This window comes from Anguilla rostrata, chromosome 9 (assembly GCF_018555375.3).
Source record: "Anguilla rostrata isolate EN2019 chromosome 9, ASM1855537v3, whole genome shotgun sequence".
Taxonomy (NCBI): domain Eukaryota; kingdom Metazoa; phylum Chordata; class Actinopteri; order Anguilliformes; family Anguillidae; genus Anguilla; species Anguilla rostrata.
Window position 1 is genome coordinate 178,989 of NC_057941.1, and position 21,957 is coordinate 200,945.

The 21,957-nt window shown below is 43.6% G+C and overlaps 1 protein-coding gene and 1 long non-coding RNA gene across 2 annotated transcripts in view; both read left to right on the forward strand.

Annotated features, from left to right (window-relative positions):
- Window positions 1-1,196: 1,196 nt before the first annotated feature.
- Window positions 1,197-6,922, forward strand: LOC135262583 (uncharacterized). The gene is made up of 2 exons (XR_010332244.1): window positions 1,197-1,739; window positions 5,355-6,922. It is a non-coding gene; the product is annotated as an uncharacterized LOC135262583 (long non-coding RNA).
- Window positions 6,923-14,442: 7,520 nt separating this feature from the next.
- The window catches only part of ammecr1 (AMMECR nuclear protein 1), a 32,909-nt gene continuing 25,394 nt past the window's right edge, over window positions 14,443-21,957 (forward strand). Inside the window, exon 1 of the mRNA XM_064349594.1 lies at window positions 14,443-16,058. Coding sequence (XP_064205664.1) covers window positions 15,613-16,058 — 446 coding nt within the window. The 5' untranslated portion in view covers window positions 14,443-15,612. The remainder of the gene's footprint in view (window positions 16,059-21,957) is intronic.

Sequence of the window (21,957 nt, forward strand, 5' to 3'; positions counted from 1 at the left end):
TGATGATGGCAGAGCAGTGCAGTTTCCATGATGAGGGCCTGCTATAATTACTTATGAACATACATAAATGTTAATCTAAATCAGGGGTCAATGGTTAAAGCTATAAATAACACCATAATCAGTGTCCAAATGTTTCCTGTTTTATCAATCCAGTTTCAGTTTTACGGTTGGTTAAGAGTGTTCATAAATATAAATAAAATGGCTGATGAGGCAGCAAGATGGGTATTAGAGGTGCTTTCCCCCAGCCCCTCTGGAAACTGCTTATTAATTGGGAAAAAGCAGGAATAATCACAAGGTGCCCCAGCGCTGGTCCCTCCGCCTTCCTGGCACCCGAGTGTTTGACCCTGCTATTGGCTGTAATCACCGTCTCTGCGACCTCCTTATAATCCGTCCTCTCTGCGTCTGTGTCTGGCAGGTAGAGATATTCTCAGATGAGGTGTTTCAGAGCCTGTTCCTCTATCAAAGCCCCTACCCTTTCTCGTTTTTATGATGTAAGCAAAATGCTAAATGGGCCTCACCGCTGCTCCTAGACTTAGTGGAGCTGCACTTGTGGTTTGTGGATGGCTAACTGCTGCTCCTAGACTTAGTGGAGCTGCACTTGTGGTTTGTGGATGGCTAACTGCTGCTCCTAGACTTAGTGGAGCTGCACTTGTGGTTTGTGGATGGCTAACCGCTGCTCCTAGACTTAGTGGAGCTGCACTTGTGGTTTGTGGATGGCTAACTGCTGCTCCTAGCGTTAGTGCAGCTGCACTTGTGGTTTTTGGATGGCTAACCGCTGCTGTTACGGCCGGCTCGCAAGTCCAATGGTACCAAAAACGAGACAGAAACTCATCTAAAAACACAAACTAAAACAAACAAAACTCACAAAATAAAAGTCTTCACAAAAACTACAACCCAAAACTACAAGTCAAACTACAAACCACACACAAAAGAAACCCAAAAGAAGAATCTCCCCAGCCTCATAGCATGGTTTGTGGATGGCTAACCGTTTTTCATATGCTGACACTATACTCCCCCCAGGGGGTCATTTTTAAAGTGACACAATAAACTACTTTGTACTAGTTTCTGGTGTTTAAAACATGTAGGTGGCACTTCCTGGCTGGTAAATGGTCCATGGCATCAGCGGCAGTCTGGAAGGAGATCGCTGCAGCCTGCCTCAGACTTGGGTAATGTGCAGAAAGCTCCCTGCATAGCCCTGTCCAGCACTAGACAGGCACGGACCTGAGGCCAGAACACTCCGGGATTAATCCTTTGCTCTAATGCCATACTGCTCTTCTGGCTGATATCTGCTCACCATCTGCATTACTAGTGCACTGCAGCAGTTTATAAAAGACCATCTCAATATGTACACGTGCTTAATGAGTTAAATGAGGGGTAGAGGTCATGACACGCTGAGCCACGTGGTCTCTCTCAGCCCATGGTTCACGCAGTTATTTCCCACATTTCATTACGCACTCAGAGCGACCCGCATCTTTAAATTCAGCGTTTCTTTCTCAGGTTTCAGCGAGCCGGTGCATCGCCAGCCTAGGCTATTTTTGAGAACATTCTTCCTCTGTTGCAGAGGCTGCACGCAGGGGGAATGTTAAATAAAGAAATCCGCATCTTTCGCGATTAAGTCTCCCCTTGCGTTTTCTCGCGGTTTGTTTTCGAAGCCAGGTCGTACTTTTAAAGGCGGTTTCGCTCACTTGGACAGTGGGCAGAAGCGGCGAGCAAATGCGGATACTACAAGGCATAACACGGTAAGGACATTGTCACCGTGCTGTAGTCGGAATATGATCGTTAGCGCTTTGCTTAATATGTTAATAATAACTGTCCATATGCTCCCGGGTGAACGATACCGGCTGAAAATGCTGTCTCAATTTCAGATTTCTCTTTTTCGGGGGTATGGCAACAGACTAAAGTGGTCTTACTCCGTACGATAAAGTAAATAAAATAGGATGGGCCAAACGACAGGTTCATCCTATTTTTTCTTTTTTGGGAACAATAGATACATTGCTTGATAAGCGTAGCAGTCCGCCAATGGCATTAAATGTGTTAATAAATATCTAAAAAGCTCGCATTGTCTTGGTGACACCTTTTCCTCTTTGACTCTGTCTATGAAAGTTATCGCTAGCTAGCCTGTATTGGCATGTTGGTAAATTAGCGTCCACTTCCATTTATAATTTGCATAGAATCGCAATCGGGTCTTGGTTGTATTTTAATTATTCCTTTCAATTTAATTTTGTTTCAATAGACCAGCATCTCAAGGACTCTGTTCTATAATAGTATTACTACGAAAAATGATTAGGCTATTAATATCTTTAGCATTAGTGGTCGTAGTAGCCCATTAAATAAAGCAGCCTATATCTGTCAGCCTTGTCCATGTTAGGCTACTCGGTAAAATATGAACATTTAGCCTGAGCGAAAAGAGAAACGTTAGATCATTCTGAGATAGGCTACTCTATTAAGCCATGTAATAAGAACGTTTCCACTTAGTTCGAATTTTAAATGATACCTTAGCGCATCTGCTATATTGAGTCTTTAAGGTAGCCGTGTACAGCAGTTCCAGCCAAAGTAGCCTCTCAACTTCCTGACAGAAAATACTGCAAGGGTTCGACCTTACGCAACGAGGATGACGTCACGGTAAATTCTCACTTTGGGTATCTGGTTATTATTGATGGACGGAAGTGACATGTTATGAGTTGTCTTCGGGAGAGCGCTCGCCTTCCTTGTTGCTCAGTAAGTTAACCTTATTAATTTATATAGCAGCGCACTGCTAATGAGTAAGCCTTTTAAAATACCTTTTTAAATTAAAAGCAACGACAAGACTGATTTTGTGCAACATATAGTCTTTATTACCTCATCATGAAAGATACACTTAGTTTACCCGTTAAAGTGTGAATTCTTCTTTGAGCATCCAGAGGCTGTTCTGTTTTGAAAGAACTCAACATCCCATCTACTGCACAGATAAAATATTTTACGTTTTTACAGAGATCAAGGGCTGATGAAGGATACACAAATCCTATTAATAATTAATTTACAGTTTGTTTCGGAAATTCACATTAAAGTAGACTGCTCTATGTTTATTACTTTCACATTAAGGGTGTCTGGTACATTTGCCTCTGTCTATTTGTCTGATCTGTCTCTGTTTCACTATAGGGTAAATCCACCCAAAGTCCAGGAATTTGCATTCAAATATATATTGTCAGATAAAATGTGTAAAGTGGCTGCGTTGGCAGACCTTTATACTTGGAGATTCTCCCCTGGCAATGCATGGGGCGGACTTGGGTCATTGGTGTTGTTTATAAGAACCTGGTTTGAGTCCCTTTTATTAAAAGAGAAGTTAAAAGAACAGGCTATATCAGAAGACAAATCAAATGCCTAAGTAGCCGCTCAAACTTTCCAAAGCCAGTGTTTGTGTTACTCTTCATTTCACATGTGCATTTTCTTTTGAACTGAGCTCCAAAGGGAAAAACATAATTATTCCTGTATTATTCAAAGATCTGTGATGTTCACTGACACTTGAATTTTAGTTCCAGCTCTGGAGTTTTCAGTCATCAGCGCTTAGGAGAAATAATTAAAAATGTATTTAAATAAAGATGATTTTTATCATCAGATATCAGACTTAACACAGTCTCAGAGCAGGTCAGGCACCGTCCTTTTCTTTAAAAGGAAAGAAAGAAGCACAGATGAATGATGGGAAAATAAAAGCATGCTGATATTAGGTGATTAGGCAGTTCTTTGTTGTGTGATGTTCTTGTATTCGTCATTCTTAATCATATTGCATCCTGTTGATGTGAGAGAAGAGGTCAGACTCTAATGGAAATTATGTGTGGCTGCAGTCAGACAGCAGAGAATGGAGGGTCCCCTTATTCAAATGTTTTAATTATTCATGTGTGTTATTGGGTTTATGGGATTGATTTTTTTCACACAATAAGCTCAGTAGGCTCATTGTGAAAATACTCATCTCTGACAGCATATGTGGCTAATTTTATTTTGCGTTCTTACTTTCTGTTTTTATGGCTTGTGCGCTCTGTTCATGAAGGGGACATTGCTTATTAAAACTAGTTTGTATTTTGGTTTTAAAAAATCTTTGGTTTGCTACCCAGCCAGCTATCCTGTGGTATCATTTTAAATCAGACATGTAGGCTAGAACATCTTTTTTATTCATATTTCTTGTAACAATAGTTTTAGAGTTCTTACCAAAGCTTTGATCCAGTCATTTATGCACAGTAGTTAGATGTTTTGTATGAATTTGATTTGTAGAATTAGGGGGATGTAGGCTGATCAGTTGCCTTCGTATATATTCTGTATATGAAGAACAGGCGGGCAATTGTGCTGCCAGTTACACATGTGACTAGGCGAGAGCTGGTGCAAGAGTTGCTGGGACACTTGTTACTGTAAAAAGAACCATTTTGATTTTACTTTAGAACATAGTTTCCTCTTTCACAGTAAATTTGGCCAACAGTCTGCCTGTTGTAAGTGATTGAGTCTCAGACAGCTCTGCTGGTGATTGAGTCTCAGACAGCTCTGCCGGTGATGCTCGCAGTGACTCATATTTGTGAAGGAGTTCCTGAGGAGGAGGATGTCTGTTTGATGAGGAAGGCCTCTGAACACTTGTCACATCACATTATTTCTGATGTAGGCATAACAGTCCTTTTTTATCTTGGAGACTACCTGATATACTCTGTGAATTTCCATTGCCAGCTGATTGTTTTTGTCCCAGATGATTTCTCTGAAAGGCTGTCAAGCAGGAGTCTCACTCTGCACCTTCAGAACCCATAGATCGGACATTTTGAGGGAGGTGTTCCATGGGACGGATGTCATGATTAGGCTCTGTGTTGTTGATGGAGGATACAGAGGAGATGAAGCTGTCACCTCATGTTTTCTGTTAGAGGATGAGCCACTGTTTGACCTGTCTACTATCGCCTCTGAAATGCTGACATGCGCAGCACAGCGCCCTCCTGTGGACATGCATCAACTCAACTGCAGTATCAGCCCCCTCATATCGCTGAATGCATTGGAGAGTGAGCATGCACAGGTCATTACAGCCCATGGTATCCATTCAGTAAAGAGGGCATAGGAAGGTGTGGAATAGAGGTCTTCAGTCCTCCAGGGCTCAGTATAGCTGGCAGAATGAGGGGGAAGAAGCATTACAGAGCTGCTGCCCTCAAAATACATCATTTTTCCGCTTGCTACATTTTGTATTGATTTTTTTTTTCCTCTTAACAAAACTAATAATAACGTACTTTGGGCAGTTGCCAGAGATTTAGAACAGGTTGACTGGAATCCCAAAGAAAATGTATCAAAATCTTGTTAATTCCATTTCATATTTTGCATGGTCCCAAAAGCCCAAATCTGCACCCTGTCTGCAGGACTTCTGGCACCCTGGTGAGAGCACGCTGAGGGAGGCCTCCAGCCTGTCTGAACGCAGCGGCCCGTGTGTGAGCTGGAGCCGCAAGGGGAAAGTCTGCTGATCAGGCACATTTCACAGCGCAGGGAGAGCACAGATTCAGCTGCTTCAGCGGGCGGAGTCAGCGCAGTGAGCTGGGCCATTATCTACACCTGGTTCCTGCAAACCAAGTGAACACAATCAGCTGGGCCATTATCTACACCTGGTTCCTGCAAACCAAGTGAACACAATCAGCTGGGCCATTATCTACACCTGGTTCCTGCAAACCAAGTGAACACAATCAGCTGGGCCATTATCTACACCTGGTTCCTGCAAACCAAGTGAACACAATCAGCTGGGCCATTATCTACACCTGGTTCCTGCAAAGCAAGTGAACACAATCAGCTGATACAAATGCTGCTCAGTGCAGTTTTCTCAATGTTTTGGGTTTGAGGGACACATATTTGCCAAATGCCTGTAATATTTAATGTTATTGACGGGCTTTCAGATTCTGTGCTGGCTTGAAAAATATGCTGGATTTATCCAGAGAGTTTAGAACTCTGTGCACATGCCTTTATTTCGAGGAATGTGTGATTCAGGGTGGATGATGAGGTTCAAATGTTTTACCCACAGAAATAGTGGCTCATTCAGTTTTATTTGTACTAGAGTAACATAGCCTTGTTAAATATGTGGTTAAATAAACCACTTGATATTCATAATATATGTATTATTATTCAGAAAACATACATCTTATATACAGTCTTTCTTTCCAAACTGTAATATATTGTCTGATAATAAAACAATTAGTTATATTTCTGTAACAATTCTCACTCATTTTAAAGGACCCTAAAGTAGTTTACAGGAAGAAGAAGCATGTCAGCCTGACTACCTTACCTTACTCTTATGGGCGGCCATCTTAATCACCTCAGCTTTCGCTTATGGGCGGCCATCTTGACCTCGTATAGATTTCCTAAGACACACTGCATCTTTCCCAGCCTGAAGGCCCACTGTAGCCATCAGACCTGAGTCATTTAAATTTCAGTATAAATGGCAAAATATACATTACGTGGAAATCTGAAATTGCCTCAGAAACATGAAAAATGTTTAGTTTAGAACTTATAGAGCGTATAAATGAGTGTGAGCACATGGTGTCAGAATGAGCTCCATAAAGGGCTTGCTGTTGCAGGACCCCTGGCATGCTCGTCCCCGCTCTCCCTCCCACTGGTGTTTTTTTTTTTTTAATTTTTACACTGGCTATATAATGACATTTCCAGAGGCAGGGTTTCCGTTCTTGGGGCTGCCCAGGAGAGATCTCACTGTGTATTACATTTCAGGAGTGGAAATGATATCTCGAAAAGGGGAGATTGGTACTGGGAGTTTGAAAGGGGGTTATTGGTACTGGGACAGGCTGAAAAGGGGAGATTGGTACTGGGACAGGTTGAAAAGGGGAGATTGGTACTGGGACAGGTTGAAAAGGGGAGATTGGTACTGGGACAGGTTGAAAAGGGGAGATTGGTACTGGGACAGGCTGAAAAGGGGAGATTGGTACTGGGACAGGCTGAAAAGGGGAGATTGATACTGGGACAGGTGGAAAAGAGGTTAGTGGTACTGGGACAGGTCGAAAAGGGGAGATTGGTACTGGGACAGGTTGAAAAGGGGAGATTGGTACTGGGACAGGTTGAACAGGGGAGATTGGTACTGGGACAGGTGGAAAAGAGGTTAGTGGTACTGGACAGGTGAAAAGGGGAGAGATGTGGTACTGGGACAGGTTGAAAGGGGAGATTGGTACTGGGACAGGTGAAAAGGGGAGATTGGTACTGGACAGGCTGAAAAGGGAGATTGGTACTGGGACAGGTGAAAGGGGAGATTGGTACTGGGACAGGCTGAAAAGGAATGGTACTGAAGTGAAGGTTATCTGGAAGGTAAAGGTTATGGTACTGGGACAGGTCGAAAAGGGGAGATTGGTACTTGAAGTTTGAAAAGGGGTTATTGGTTAAGGTTAGGGTTTTGCCAGTTTGTTACTCTAGCTACACTGTGGTAATGCAGTTTGGACTGGGCCCATGGACTTGTGCTGGCGGTGTGTGAGACTCTAAGGAGGCTGTGGTCAGAGCACCAAGTTACAACCAGTATCAGAGTGCTAAGTTACAGCTAGCATCAGCGCCAAGTTACAGCTAGCATCAGCGTGAAGTTACAGCTAGCGTCAGAGCGCCAAGTTACAGCTAGCGTCAGAGCGCCAAGTTACAGCTAGCATCAGTGTGAAGTTACAGCTAGCGTCAGCGCCAAGTTACAGCTAGCGTCAGAGCACCAAGTTACAGCTAGCATCAGCGCTGTAGTGAATGTCCTGTACATGCTGTCACACGCGTATGCTGTAGTGAATATGCTGTACATGCTGTCACACGCGTATGCTGTTGTGAATAGGCTGTACATGCTGTCACACACGTGCTATACCTGTTGTGTAAGAGACCTGTGAAAATGAGGGCAATGGGTCTCCTGAGTGTACTGTACTGGCCTACTGTACACTGCTCTGGATAAGAGTCTGTTAAAGAAGTAACATGGTGGTTGAACCTGACACTTCCCAGTTGTCTTTAGGCAACAACAAAACAAATGTGCATAATTTTTTTATTATTCAGTCATTTCAATGTACTTTAAAACGTATTTTTCTAAGCCTAAATTTCCCGCTATAAAAGTTCATCCGAACCGTCTGGGCGTGGTAATGAGAACTGTCAGTTAGCTATGATTGACAGACCGTGCCCCGTTACCATAGCTACCCCCGCTATTTTTGGGAGACTTTTCATAAACTAGCTAGCTTAGTAGTATATCAAGTATCGATAGATAGCTACGGTAAGGACGTTGACTTATATCCAATTATAATTTTTGCTATCTAGCTAGCCAAGTTGAGAGAAAACCACAACTATAACGTCCTCATAAAAGCAAACTAGCTAGCTAACGTTATCGATAACATTTCCTTACGAAAGCAAACTACCTAGCTAGCTAACGTTAGCTAGCTAGCTAACGTTAGCTAGCTAACTAAATGAATACAACCAGAAATAATCTAATAGTCCTTAAAAGACACTCTAATTTAAGTGAACCTAACGTTAGTCAAACATTTGCATTGTCTTGCCTGTAAGCCAGCGGCGCAAACTATGGGTCTCGAGTTATCCATGGGTTTACGGGGCGTGGAAAGGGGAGTGGTTACTGTGTTCGTGACGCACCAAGTCGACAACTTTCTCAACCGGTTGAAAATAGGACGATAAATTTAAAACGCATATTTCTCCAAAAATACAGAACGGACATATTTAATACTTTACTCATTGTGTTTCTTCAATGCCTCTTGTACAAATAGCACATAAAACCGAGAAAGTGTGAAAATCACCATGGTACTCCTTTAAGTGAATGTGACGTAAATGTAATGTAATGACTTGCTGGGTCAGGAAAAGCACTCCCTTATAGCCGAGCTGTATAGCCGAGCGCTAACAGAGCAGTATAGCCAAGTGCTAGCCGAGATATATAGCTGAGCGCTAGCCAAGCCATATAGCCAAGCCGCTGCAGTCAGGATGTTTATTTAGCTCCTTGCGTGCAGTGCTTCTGGCAGGGGAATGCATGCACTCTGAGAGCCACAGCCGCTCATTCCAAAATCAGGAAGAATTGGGAAAATTAATGGGAAAAGAAAAAAAAAACATTTTCTTATGTATGTTATAACCTCTTCGTTGCAGAACCTTTTATGATATTTTAAGATTTAAGATGTGAAAACTGACCAAATGAGCTAATAGTGCTCTGGTATCATTGCAGAGCTGTGGTAGTATATAAGTAATTAAATTTGTCTTTTTTTTGTACGAATAAAATGCAAAATAATTAAGGATTGCAACTTTAGAGTATTTTTTTGTACTACTGATATTCTGGGTTATATTATGGTTGTATAGGATAGGCAATAATAAGCCTTGGGCTTCAGCCTATTCCTTTTCCGGTCATTGATTGTGTGAATTGTATTGTGTGAAATGGATTAGTGTAAACATGTATGATGATGTATTGTCTGTTGCATATCCACACAAATTGTCAAATTTTGTTCCTTATAATGTATGACCAAAACAAACTATATTCATTCATTCATTCATTCAAATTTAAGTGCAAAATCCAAATCAATTCAAGTTTATTTGTTTGTATCTTTTTTATGGAGACATGGTCACAAAGACATTTTACACATAACAAAAAAAAGGAAAATTGGGCAAGCCTCAGGGAAGAACACAGAGGCTGGGCGCTGTATAATTATGAGACTAACTGCGGCATGTATAGAGACCGCTGTATAATTATGAGACTAACTGCGGCATGTATAGAGACCGCTGTATAATTATGAGACTAACTGCGGCATGTATAGAGACCGCTGTATAATTATGAGACTAACTGCGGCATGTATAGAGACCGCTGTATAATTATGAGACTAACTGCGGCATGTATAGAGACCGCTGTATAATTATGAGACTAACTGCGGCATGTATAGAGACCGCTGTATAATTATGAGACTAACTGCGGCATGTATAGAGACCGCTGTATAATTATGAGACTAACTGCGGCATGTATAGAGACCTGTGTGCAATATAGAAAAGCCCCAGGTGCTATGCTTTGGCAGCATGTCTAATAGATATGAAGAAAGGAGGGTGCAGTCAACCATGAGAGTGATCCTAGACAGACTGTACCCAAACTTGGCACAAAACTGCAAACCTGAGTGTTCGCATGCAGCGGCAGAGCAACAGCACAGTCAGCACAGCTCACATACCAGCTCTGTGCTTTACCCGGCCGGACATCTTGGTTTGACTAAAGAGGTGAGTTTTGAGCGTGGACAGGGACAGACAGACAGCGTGTCTGAAGCACATGCAAAAGGGGTCATTCTGCTGGAGGGGCTCCGTGCGTGGGGCGACATAGCTCAGGAGGTAAGACCGATTGTCTGGCAGTCGGAGGGTTGCCGGTTCAAACCCCGCCCTGGGCGTGTCGAAGTGTCCTTGAGCAAGACACCTAACCCCTAACTGCTCGGGCGAATGAGAGGCATCAATTGTAAAGCGCTTTGGATAAAAGCGCTATATAAATGCAGTCCATTTACCGTTTCCCTTTGGAATTTTAGATATACTTGGAATTTCCAAATAGGCAGTGAGAAAAGCAATCTTTGAGTAAAGGATGTGTGTCTCACTAAGATATTTTGTAACCAAACCATTTAAACTCTTATACTTTATTTGAATATTTGACAAATGCCTGACAAATTCCAACGTATGCTTTGTTTCAACAACAGACCATATGTACAGTACATGTCGCTGTACGATAAGATAAGCAGTGAGGGCTGCCGCCGAATTGCCTGGTTTCTGCTGGATCCTTACATGGTTGATCACATTACATTTGGTTTTATCCCACACTGTCCAATGATTAAGACACTTCACTCTGCGTCCTCTGCCAGGACAAGGCCATCGTCCATGATTTGGTGCCTGAAAGAGAACTGATATTTGTGCTTTTTCTCTTGTTTGCGTGCGCGTGAGGTCTGTGTGACCTGTAGAGAACTGGTGCCTGCCAGAACACACACACCTCTGAGTCTGAGTCACCTGAGCAACAGGAAGCCATAGAGAACCAAAGAAGAAGAACTACTATTGTAGTAATGTAATGTAGTTATTCCTGCAAAAGCTGCTCCAACAATACCATTCAAAAATAAGCGAAAGCAGCAGTGGAATAAGTTAGCATCGGAGGTTAGCATCAGAACCACTAGAAATAAGCAGCAGATATCTTCCTCTTGCAGACCTCTATTCCTCAATCCTGCTTAACTTCCTCAGTCCAATCATGTCCTCTAGGAAAAATCATATCTCTAGACCAGCTCATTCCAGTGCAGACCTGTGTATGAGGCTTTCCTGTGGTACACCGTAGTGAGACTGGTTCCTCTCATCAGCGTAACACTGAGATAAATGCACAGAAGACGTAACTGTTAGAAAGACTGGAGACTGACCCATGATCACTGTAAGGAACTGTTATAAAGTTTTAAGGAACTGACATTTGATGTCTGCCCAGTAGCGATGGAAATTCCGGCTCCTTTCAGTGAATCGGATCATGTGGCTCAGCTCACTAATAACAGCCGGCTCTTTCGGATCCCAAACGGCTCTTCGTTGAGTAGCATTTCTGGTTTTTCAAAATCAGCCAAAGTTAGAAATATTTTGACCTATGATTGGTGTTTGTGCATATAGGTTGATCTGTGTGTGAATTTGTCAGCGTAAATGTTGACCGGGAGAGGGCTGGGCGTTGTGATTGCCATCAAAATGTGAAACTGTGTGATGAGTTGTACCCAGCGTCTAGTTTTCTTTTGTCATGCCCAAGTTACAGTAAAACATTACAAAGAGTAACCAATGGATTAAAAATTGACTGTTTAGCTGCAATAATGAAATGCACACTTTCTGGATCCGATGCAGACTATATGTAATGAATTTGTGTGCACTAGTTAGTTAATTTGTGCGCCCAAATTACTAAATAGCGGGCATGAATTACTAAATCCTTCGGCACGCTTTAGTAAGTCGTGCGCACAAGTTTATAATAAAAAAAGTATGTCCCTTTAGGGGCTCCGTATGTGCCTCTTGCAGGATATGCACATTTGAAGGGCCCAGTAGGTTTTAGGTTTAGGTTTTATTCGCACCATAAAAAAGACAAAACAATAAAGACTCAGACACTATGGGATCTAACTATGTGTCTTGTGTTTAAAAAAAATCGGCTCTTCAGACATGCGAGCCGGCTCAAAGAGCCAACTCATTCGCGAACGACACGTCACTACTACCCAGCCTTATCCCTGTGCTGTCCCCTGAACCACTGGAGCTCCTAACACTGGTGAACTGTGGAAGCAGCGCTAAGATGTTACCCGATGAGACGAGAAAGTGATTCTCGTATTTAGATCAGACTATTTTTGTTTGGGGCAGTTATTACTCTGTTTGCCCGCACCCTTGAGCACTGGTCCCTTTTCAGACCTGTAGCACCCCTGGTTCCCATGTCTATGCATTGACGCCAAACTTTGCTAAACTGTCTGCATTTTAAAACAGCCCCCATCTGTCAGTGTTTACTAGTAATATACAGTGACATGCATCGTGAGGAAGTGATATCCATATTCTGTAATATACAGCGACATGCATAGTAGGAAGTGATATCCATATTGGGATGGCAGCTATGCTATGCAACATATATCTTAGCTATGCAGCAGCTGTGATATCCATACTCTGCCTGTGAAATCTATACTCAGCCTGTGAAATCTATACTCAGCCTGTGATCTCCATACTCAGCCTGTGAAATCCATACTCAGCCTGTGATACCCATACTCAGCCTGTGATATCCATACTTAGCCTGTGATACCCATATTCAGTCTGGTGGTCAGGACATAGTGGACTTCTGTGGCTTCAACGCAACCTTGCTGAAGTAAACCGGCTGTTCATCCTTCGCTGGGTCTGGAAGCAGCAGGTGCGTGAAATGGAGAAACCCAGTGAAAGCTTATCTTTGTGACCTTGCCAGGACCTGTGCAGCTCTGGAGGATCATAAAGGATTGCAAGTGACAGCTGACCAGTGTGTGTCTTTACTGCTAACACACTGAACCTTTGCCTCCTGTCCCCGCCCCTTGCTGTGCCCCTATTGTAAATGGATAAGTATGGAAGTGTAAGAAGAGGTTATATTTTCACTGATTCTGCCTTCAATCACACACTTTGAGTTTTCGGTTTGCTATTTTACTCTCAAATTCTGCAGAGCTGATGCACATTCTGGTGAAATAAAGCTGTGCTCTCCATGTTCTAGAGAAATGGTGAAATGTAAACTTGACTGTTGCTCTACCTCATTAATATGTGTCATGTTAAAAAGCTACACAGGTGTAGTGGGTAGAATAATTTACTTGTGCCTTTAATGAACCCAGGAGGCTAAGGCAAAAACATATTTAAAAAATGTAATTATTGCACTCCTTTTATTTGACTAATTTGACTACATTCTACTAGTGTTTCTTTCTGTGCTGTCATCACAAAAGGGAATGAAAAGACACTACTGAAGCACTGCAGACAGAAATCAGGACACCGCCCTGAACCTGTTCACTAATTCAGTGAAATCTAAAAAAAGATCAGCTTAATGTTTATACTTTTAGGGAGGCCTGTGTACGGCGGTACAGTCTGAGCCATTTGTTTTGGCAGTTATATTGTGGCAAAATATTCACACCTGTTTCCTCGTAGATTCACAAAGGATTTTTAAAAAGTATGATTTTAAAATGACTCTTATGAAATGAGACCTGACAATCAAGTTACAGGTTACTCAAATTTTACAATACTCAAAATATTGTCAAAATATTTTATTACAGTCTGGATGTTAACCTTAGATTGAAGACATGACTTCAAGTCAGCCAGACGAGGTAAAAAAAAATCTCGTAATTATTGCCAAAAATTGTTTGAATACTGCTACAGCAGACTACTGGTCAATAAATATTAGCCTAACCATTGAGCATCTCGGTACTTTCAACGTTGCCATTCCCAATGCTAATACAGATGGTGCTTTGACGAACTGTCGCCGGTCTGGTTTCATTAGCCCGATGTCTACCGTGCGTGATTTGTACACGAATGGAAAAACAACAGCACAAAAGTAGCTACTTCTGACCTGTACTGTCGCTTTAACACTGCTGTGCTTTGTTTGTACTATCAGTGCATGACAAAACGCATGAGAGCATCCTCCGGTACTCTTTTATAGCTATTTCAGATGTGAGCCCGGATCGGTGTACAGTAGGAGCTGCAGACACTGTCAAGCTAGTTTAGCTAGCTAGCTAACCGATAGGAATGTGGGAACGGTCTGTCGTGCAGAAACAAGCAACGACTCTAACTGGAAATATTTTCTCTTCTCTTTTATAGAATCAAGGCTGGAACAGAAAGAAAAGAAAAGAAGACACCTTCGATATTAAAAAAATAAGATGGCTATATAGATAAATTCTTCACAGAAGAGGCATTGACTGTTCGACGTATGCGCTACAGTAGTATGCACGGCCTATTTCCAACGTAGACTGCGCTCAGAATTCAGATTTGACGACCCAGGAGAATGTACGTATTATGCGTAGTTAGGAATTTATCGCAAAATACGTCCTGAACTCTGTTTTTTTCTGTGGAAGAAGTGAATAAGGTGCGAGTGACTTTGGATTATCGCAGAAGCCTTCTTTGCAGCGGCAAGGCTGACGTTACTGCGACTGAACTGAGGAGCGAGGGTGGGAAAGCCCGATGGATTTGTGACAGGAGGGGTAGAATGCTGAGCTAAAATGTCTCAAAATAAACGGATGACTCCCTCAAAAGAAACCTACAGCAAAGTCTCAAGTCTGCTTTGCTCGCAGTGGGGTTTAAATAAAAACGCTAGCTAACTACGCCCTGAGCAGTCTTTTAAAAGACAGGGTGCAAACCAACAAGCAGTTGCGGGTTGCTGAAATGACTTGCACGCTGCAGAAGCGGTGAAAAAATAAACTGCATTGCCGAGACCGGTTTTTACTAGGATTTGGACCTCGACTCCTGACATCTGGAAGTTCGGATGCAAGTAAATGACTGGTTTGAGCTACAGAATCCGGAACCTTATGACGGGCTTTTCTGGCCGTGTGGGTCCTGCTTACTCCAGCTACCGACTCCCACACAAAAAAGAACCGTGTCTGTGCCGCCGTGAGTGCAGTGCCGCAGCTAGCGTTAGCTGCTAGCTCCACATCTCAGCTGGCAACTGCCCGAGGTTAAGCTATAGCAGTCTTCGTGAAACATAAAGAAGGCATCTGAATGATTTTGGAGAAAGCTGAGTGAATCGCTCCCGAGGAAACCGAGTTTGGGACAGGGGGCCTGTACCTTTCAAAATATATATATATATATATCTGTGATCCTTCGGACGGTGTGGATTTACTGTAGTCCGTGGCTGGCTGAACAGTCCTGTACGAAAACAGCGTAAGATCTTTACGTAGAATACGTGTTTTCCTAGGGAAGCATTGGATGACATTGCAGTCTTTTCCCTTCCATCTGGCCCCGGTGGTTGGGGTTAAAATAGCGTAAACTGCGCTGGGTATTGCGTTGGGGAAAAAAGAGAAGGTGGAGCGCTGTCCGTTGTACGTGCTGACGCAGTGGGTTTTCTACGTCTGTCCGTCGTGCGTGGTGACGCAGTGGGATTTCTACGTCTGTCCGTCGTACGTACTGACGCAGTGGGATTTCTACGTCTGGTCAGCGCTTCCCGCCGCCCCTCCCGCTGTGACGGTGATGGGTCGGAAGCGGTGTGTCGGTGCAGATTGTTCCAAGATGGCGGCCGGGTGCTGCGGGGTGAAGAAGCAGAAGCTGTCAGGGTCCCCCGGGTCGGGGGGTCCTGGCGGGGCGGGGAGCGGGGTAGCTGGGACGGGACACTGCGGATCTGACTTGGGGATTGGCTCCTCCTCGACAGTGGCGTCGGGGAGCGTGAATCGAGTAAACGGCCTGGGGGGTCCTGGGGGTAGCAGTAGCACCAACAACACCAACGCGCTATCCCCAACTCCCGGAGCCTACAACTCAACCGGCCTCTCCCCTAATCTCAGCCCCGGATCTGGTTCGGGCAGCGGTGGTAGGAAGATGGTCGTTTCAGCGGAGATGTGTTGCTTCTGTTTCGACGTGCTTTATTGCCATCTATACAATTACCAGGCTCCCCGAACACCCAGGTTTACAAACGACCCTTAGTAAGTAACGTCTTTATTCCTTGTCAGCGTTGGCTAATGTTGCCACTGTAACATTATGAATTATCACTGGTTATGTGTCGGTTTTATCTAGCTATATTAGAGAACATGGTTCATTTATATCTGTAACCTGGCTACTATAAACTTGCACTAATGGCAATGGGAATGTTGGTTGCACACACGGAGTCTTTATGCTGTTTCCAGTTTACATTTACATTGAGTAACAGGCTAACAGTGTATTGTCTATGAACCTTAGTGGGTTAAGAAGTGAAACGCTGCTATAAAACATGATGTCGGCAGCCGGAGAATCTTCATCTACCAGACAGAGGAATGGCAAAAGCGTAAACTATGTGGTGAACACTGGCCTGAGTTTCTGCTGGCTCCGTGCTAACTGACTGGATAACGGTAACAAAGAAAGTAGCATACAGCTGCTCAGGTCGGCACCGAAAGCACAGAGACATCGCGCACGGTATCGCCAGTAGCTAACATTAGCGTGAAATATTGCACATGTAGTCTGATAAGTTAAGTATACAACGCCGTAACTCGCTGCCTGTATTGTTGACGACCCAATCTAGCTAGACTAGGTAGACTAAAACGAACAAAAACAATCCCAGTTTGGTTTACACCAGCTGGCTACACGTTAGCTGGACCACAGCTGTGTGTATGGCTTGACTGATCTATCTAATCTGCGAGTGAGATACACATGAACATTAACCCCATACCTTGTATCAATGTAACGTTTTCAGATTTAATAATACATGTTTATTTTTGTTCATATTGGTTATCTAACTTAACTTATATCATTTGGTTTAGTCAGTTAGCTCAGCTAACCTTAGCTAGGTGGCTAGTTTTACTTTTCCCTTTGTCAGTTTTATGGCTAACGCTAGCGCTGTGGAGGCTTGGCTGAAAAGTGTCTTTGTTTACTGTGCGCTTCATCTGGACAGAGCCTTTTCCAGGTTGTCGTTGGTATTATTTGGTTAAGTTAACTGTAGTGTGTTTTTCTGTGGGTAACTGCTAGCGATCGTTAGCCGGCAGTGGGTTACTAATCCCTTTGCCTCGCATACTGCAGCCAGCTATAAGTGCCCTTTGTTGTTGATTTACAGATGGGTGGCTCGCTGGATTCTAAGCTTGCCAGCTATCTGGAAATGTACACATACATCGATATTCTGTTGTCGCAACCGTTCATTCATTTGCTTAAGTTGTATCTTGCTAACGTTGGTCGACTAATTGCATCGACACAGGTGATGCTGCCACTCACACAGGCCACAGCGGCTAACGTTATTAGCTAACTGACAATCGGTCGTAAAACAGGCTAGCGCTAAGTTGGCTAACTTGAAAATATTTTGGGAAAAACGGAAAGGAATGCCTGTTAATTAGTGCTGTGTATGTAGCTGTCGGTATGGTTTTAGTAACGCTGGATACATATAAAATGTGTTACTTTATCCGAGTAAGTAACGAGTTGGTCACGATACAAGCATAGCTAACGTTAGCTAGCTAGCAAGCAGTGTAAATCTGCCTTTGTTCAGCCGAATGAAACATGAGCGATACTCAGCTAGATAGGGCTAGCAGGATGTGTGTCTAACTAGGGAAATGATCCACGTGACTGATGTTTCTGTCTAGCTAACTTAATTTATGCATGTTGTAATTGGTATCAGTGGGATAATTTGGAGCCTTTAGTGCAAACAATCTTTGTTAGTGCAGACGTTCAGTATTTGATCTTTATTTTATCTGCGTTACTTCCTTAGCTTTATGAAGCTCTACTGTGGGAAACACATGCATGCTATGTTTGCCATCACGGCATTTGTGCCTGACATTTCCGCTTCACGCAGATGTGGTTTCACATTTGTACACAGTCTTCGGAATCCATAAACGGGAGAATATGGCCTCTTAACTGTATCTGTCTTTGAGACTGGGTTCTTTCCCCCAGTACAGGGTAGAATACTGGGCTCCTGTATCGCATATTTGTTTGTGCTGCGTGTATTAGTTACTAAAGATGTTTTCTGGGTTGTTTGCTGTTGTTCTCCCTGCCCCTGCATGTCTCATCAGGACAGGCTTGTCTTTAAATATGCAGCTTCAAGCTGCATAAATGTTTAATTATTGGATAAATTCTAGCTTGGGGATTTCATTCACATTCCATAAGCAATTCTTTCCTTGTGGTGGAAAAACAATCAGTCTGTTTTATGTTTTATTTATGTATGCTGTTTATGCTTTGTTTTTTGATGAATAAGTATTCCTAGTAATTTATAAACTTGTGGGGTGATCGTTATATGAAAAAAAAACCCACATAGTCTTTTTTACTGTTTGTATTGACACTTGCTTCACATTGCTGAGTAGGTTAATCAAAAACGTTTTATTAAAATTGACTACCCCAGTTATTGTATTTTCCCAGATAGTTGACCTATAGTAATTATTGATGGCAGTGTACCCTCATACTTGGATCAGGCCCCTGTTTCCAAAATGACTGGATACCTTCTCTGCTGCATTTTAATCTACACTGCTTGGGCAGTCTGTCGTAAGAGTCTGGCTGAAATATAAGCTTTGGAGATTGATAATTAGATTTGCTACAAGACAAACTAAAAGCCGCCCAATAAATGTTGAAACTGGCACATGTCCAAGGCGTTTTTAAACTGCTCCAAACTGAAATAAGGAGGATGGGGTTCCCACCGTGCACCCTGTACCCCCGTAGGAGGATGGGGTTCCCACCGTGCACCCTGTACCCCCGTAGGAGGATGGGGTTCCCACCGTGCACCCTGTACCCCCGTAGGAGGATGGGGTTCCCACCGTGCACCCTGTACCCCCGTAGGAGGATGGGGTTCCCACCGTGACCTGTACCCCGTAGGAGGATGAGGTTCCCACCGTGCACCCTGTACCCCCGTAGGAGGATGGGGTTCCCACCATGCACCCTGTACCCCCGTAGGAGGATGGGGTTCCCACCGTGCACCCTGTACCCCTGTGTCTGTCTGACGCCAGAGGTAGCTCATCGCTTAGAAAGCCTGTGACAAGGCAGTGGTACCACAGTGTCCTGAAACATCCCCATCGGTGTCCAGTGAAGAGTGCTTTTCCTTATTTTCGTTATGAAGGCTGTGCTGTTGCATTCAGAACGGCCCCCTCAGCTTGTCCTCAGTGCACCCACGCACCCCAGGCCATTTCATCAGCTTTAAGGTCCCATACAAGTCCCAGCCACGGCAGGGGCTGCCCCGGCCTGTAGAGGCACCCCAGGCCCTGGAGTGTGATTGGACATCATCATAGATTTGTTTTATGCTAAGAGACCCTCTTGAACCCTCCGCAGGTAGTGTGTATGGACACAGCTGTGAGGTTGTGGAACAACACAGTCCACACTAAGGGCTCTTGTTCCTGTCTGTTAGATGTTGTCTTTTCCATGAACTTCTCTCTTCTGTTTACAGAATAATGAGAGAAGAATGTACGTTTTTCTGTATGGAGTAGCTTCCTGTAAATCTCCCTTCCACACCTGTGCTTCAGCTAGGTACCCATGAGGCTTTGCACACTGACCCAGCACCATGTTTCTGTAAGCTGCTGTCAACGTGTGGCCTATCGCTTAACTTTTCCCAGGGACATTGGGAAAGGGAGAGGAGAGCTTTGGTCTCTTTCCACATCAGGGAGGCCTCAGTCGCTAGACTGGTTTATGGATTTTTTGAATGGATGGTGCCGTGCTGGCTGTTTTTAACAGTCACGGGGCCGTCCTGCGCTGGGTTATCTCTGCCTCCAGCCCGTCCCCACGGTGCTGAAACACTGCCTGACTCAGGCCCCGTTCGGACAGACCTGACGGGCGTGTGGTTATCACACGGCACAGCTACAGGGCCTGATAAGGAGAACAGGACAGTGGGGTGGAGGAGTCCTCTCTGCTCCCTCTGTTTACTCTCTCACTCACACACATCTGCGGTCTGCGGCAGTGTGAGTGGCATGGTCATAAAGTTCACTGTGTGTACTGAGGCCTTGGAGGGAATGCAGCCTCGTTTCACTGTGGTTCGGGTTCGGGCCTAACAGGCCTTAAACAATGTCGCTCAGCTTCATAGAGAATGAATGTACTTCCAACCGAGTTTCTTGCTGTGTGAACGCGTGGTTGAACTTCATTTGGCAGCACATACAGTATATTGGAAACCTGACCTCCTAGCATTTGACTAGAATAGCCGTAACTGGGGACAGCATTACAGATGCCGTAATTGAAAGTCCAGTCTGAGTTTTGAGGAGGTGTGTCTGCTCCCTCTGGTTTGAACTCATCGCTCTGTCACTCCTGCTTCTGTGTCCTGTGTGCTGGAAAGCACTTTTCTTTTTGCGTATTGGTGTGTTATTCTAAACAGACCTTTCCTGTCCATAAGGGATACAAATTAAAGCTCTAGCAGCTAAAACCTGCATCTGTGTTTCATTTCTCAGCGTGTAAGCCAAGTTTAGAGAAAACAGATGATGTCATCGTGCTGTGGATAAGGCATGTCCCCTTGAAGGGCATAAGGCTTCCTTGTCTGCCTATTTGATCTTCTGCAGTGGAATCCTGTTCTGACTGCCATAGCTGTCCTCCCTGTTGCTGTCTGACTGCTGTCTCTTGCATTGATTTTGGCTCCTTCTGTGCACATTTTCAGCTTTCCCTTTGAACAGCTGAAAGAAGTAGGTTATTGGTTGAGAGTGGGTCACATGGTCCATCTTTCTCAGTTTACACACACAGGGATTTCTTGAATTAGCAGGCTATTTATAGGGTACTACAGAGATGAGAGTAGCCAGAAAGAATATTTTTCACAAGGAAATTTACCTATAATATTTCTGCTGTGTGATTTTAACCCGGCCCAGCACATTGAAGTGTTCCCAGAGAGCCCTGCTTTGAGTTGTTGGGCTGTGATTGGTTGGCAGCCAGCTGTTCAGAGGGCACAAGCTCACACGGGTCACACGCAGGGCCTGTGTTCAGCGGTCGTGGGAGGCAGGGACCTGCACACTCAGCGTTCAGCCAGTCAAACGCCTGGATCCTCTCTGGCCAGTAGCGTTTCACTGGGCCGGGTTGGGGTCAGGCCGGGTGATCCACACCTTTGTTTAATGTACAGTACACAAGGGAATGTGTTCTGCCTTCCTTTATGATTTAAATTACTGCAGCAACAAACAACTGGAAATGAAGGTGGAACGGCACAGCTATTTTCTCCTTGTCTTCCATAAGGATTTCATCAAAGTGGTGAAATTAAATGCACTTGAGCATGAAATTATAAAAATGATTAACTTTCAAAGTAGCACTTTTGGTAGGCTACTCGTCATAGTAGGAAAATTCAATTTAGTTAATAAACCTCTGTCTAGAATTCTTAAAACTGGAAAATGCAGGACTCTTCTGAATTTTAACCACCTGGAAATGCCCTCTTATAAATGGCACCAGCAAGTTATGAATGAGGACTAAAGATGTTTGGGGCAGCTGGTATAAGCTAATTATTTCTCCTTCATATAGGAAATATGTCAGAGTGATTTAAGACCTTGCCCTTTAATATGTACTTTAATTGAATGAGCAGATGCATGGTTTAGCATGGCTTTACTGCACTTTGTGTTGTGATACTAATTTTGTGGCCAATATAATTCATTATAATTGAAATGCATTAAATATGCATTCAGCATTCAGCAGATTAATGTATAATATATATTTCATGCTGTGCTGTATTTGTGTAAGGTCATGATGTAGGGTACATGGTTGTAGTTGTTTGCTTAGGTAGTGATTAACCTATCAGCAGTATTATTGATAATGCTATTTAAAGTTCTAATCCTTAATTTTTTATATTTAAAAAATCTGTGTTTGATACCCTTTTCACACTGGTAGTGTGAGTTTCTTGTGCTTGTGCTCTGCTTCCTGTCTGGATCCTCTTGTGCTCTGCTTCCTGTCTGGATCCTCTTGTGGTCTGCTTCCTGTTTGGATTATCTT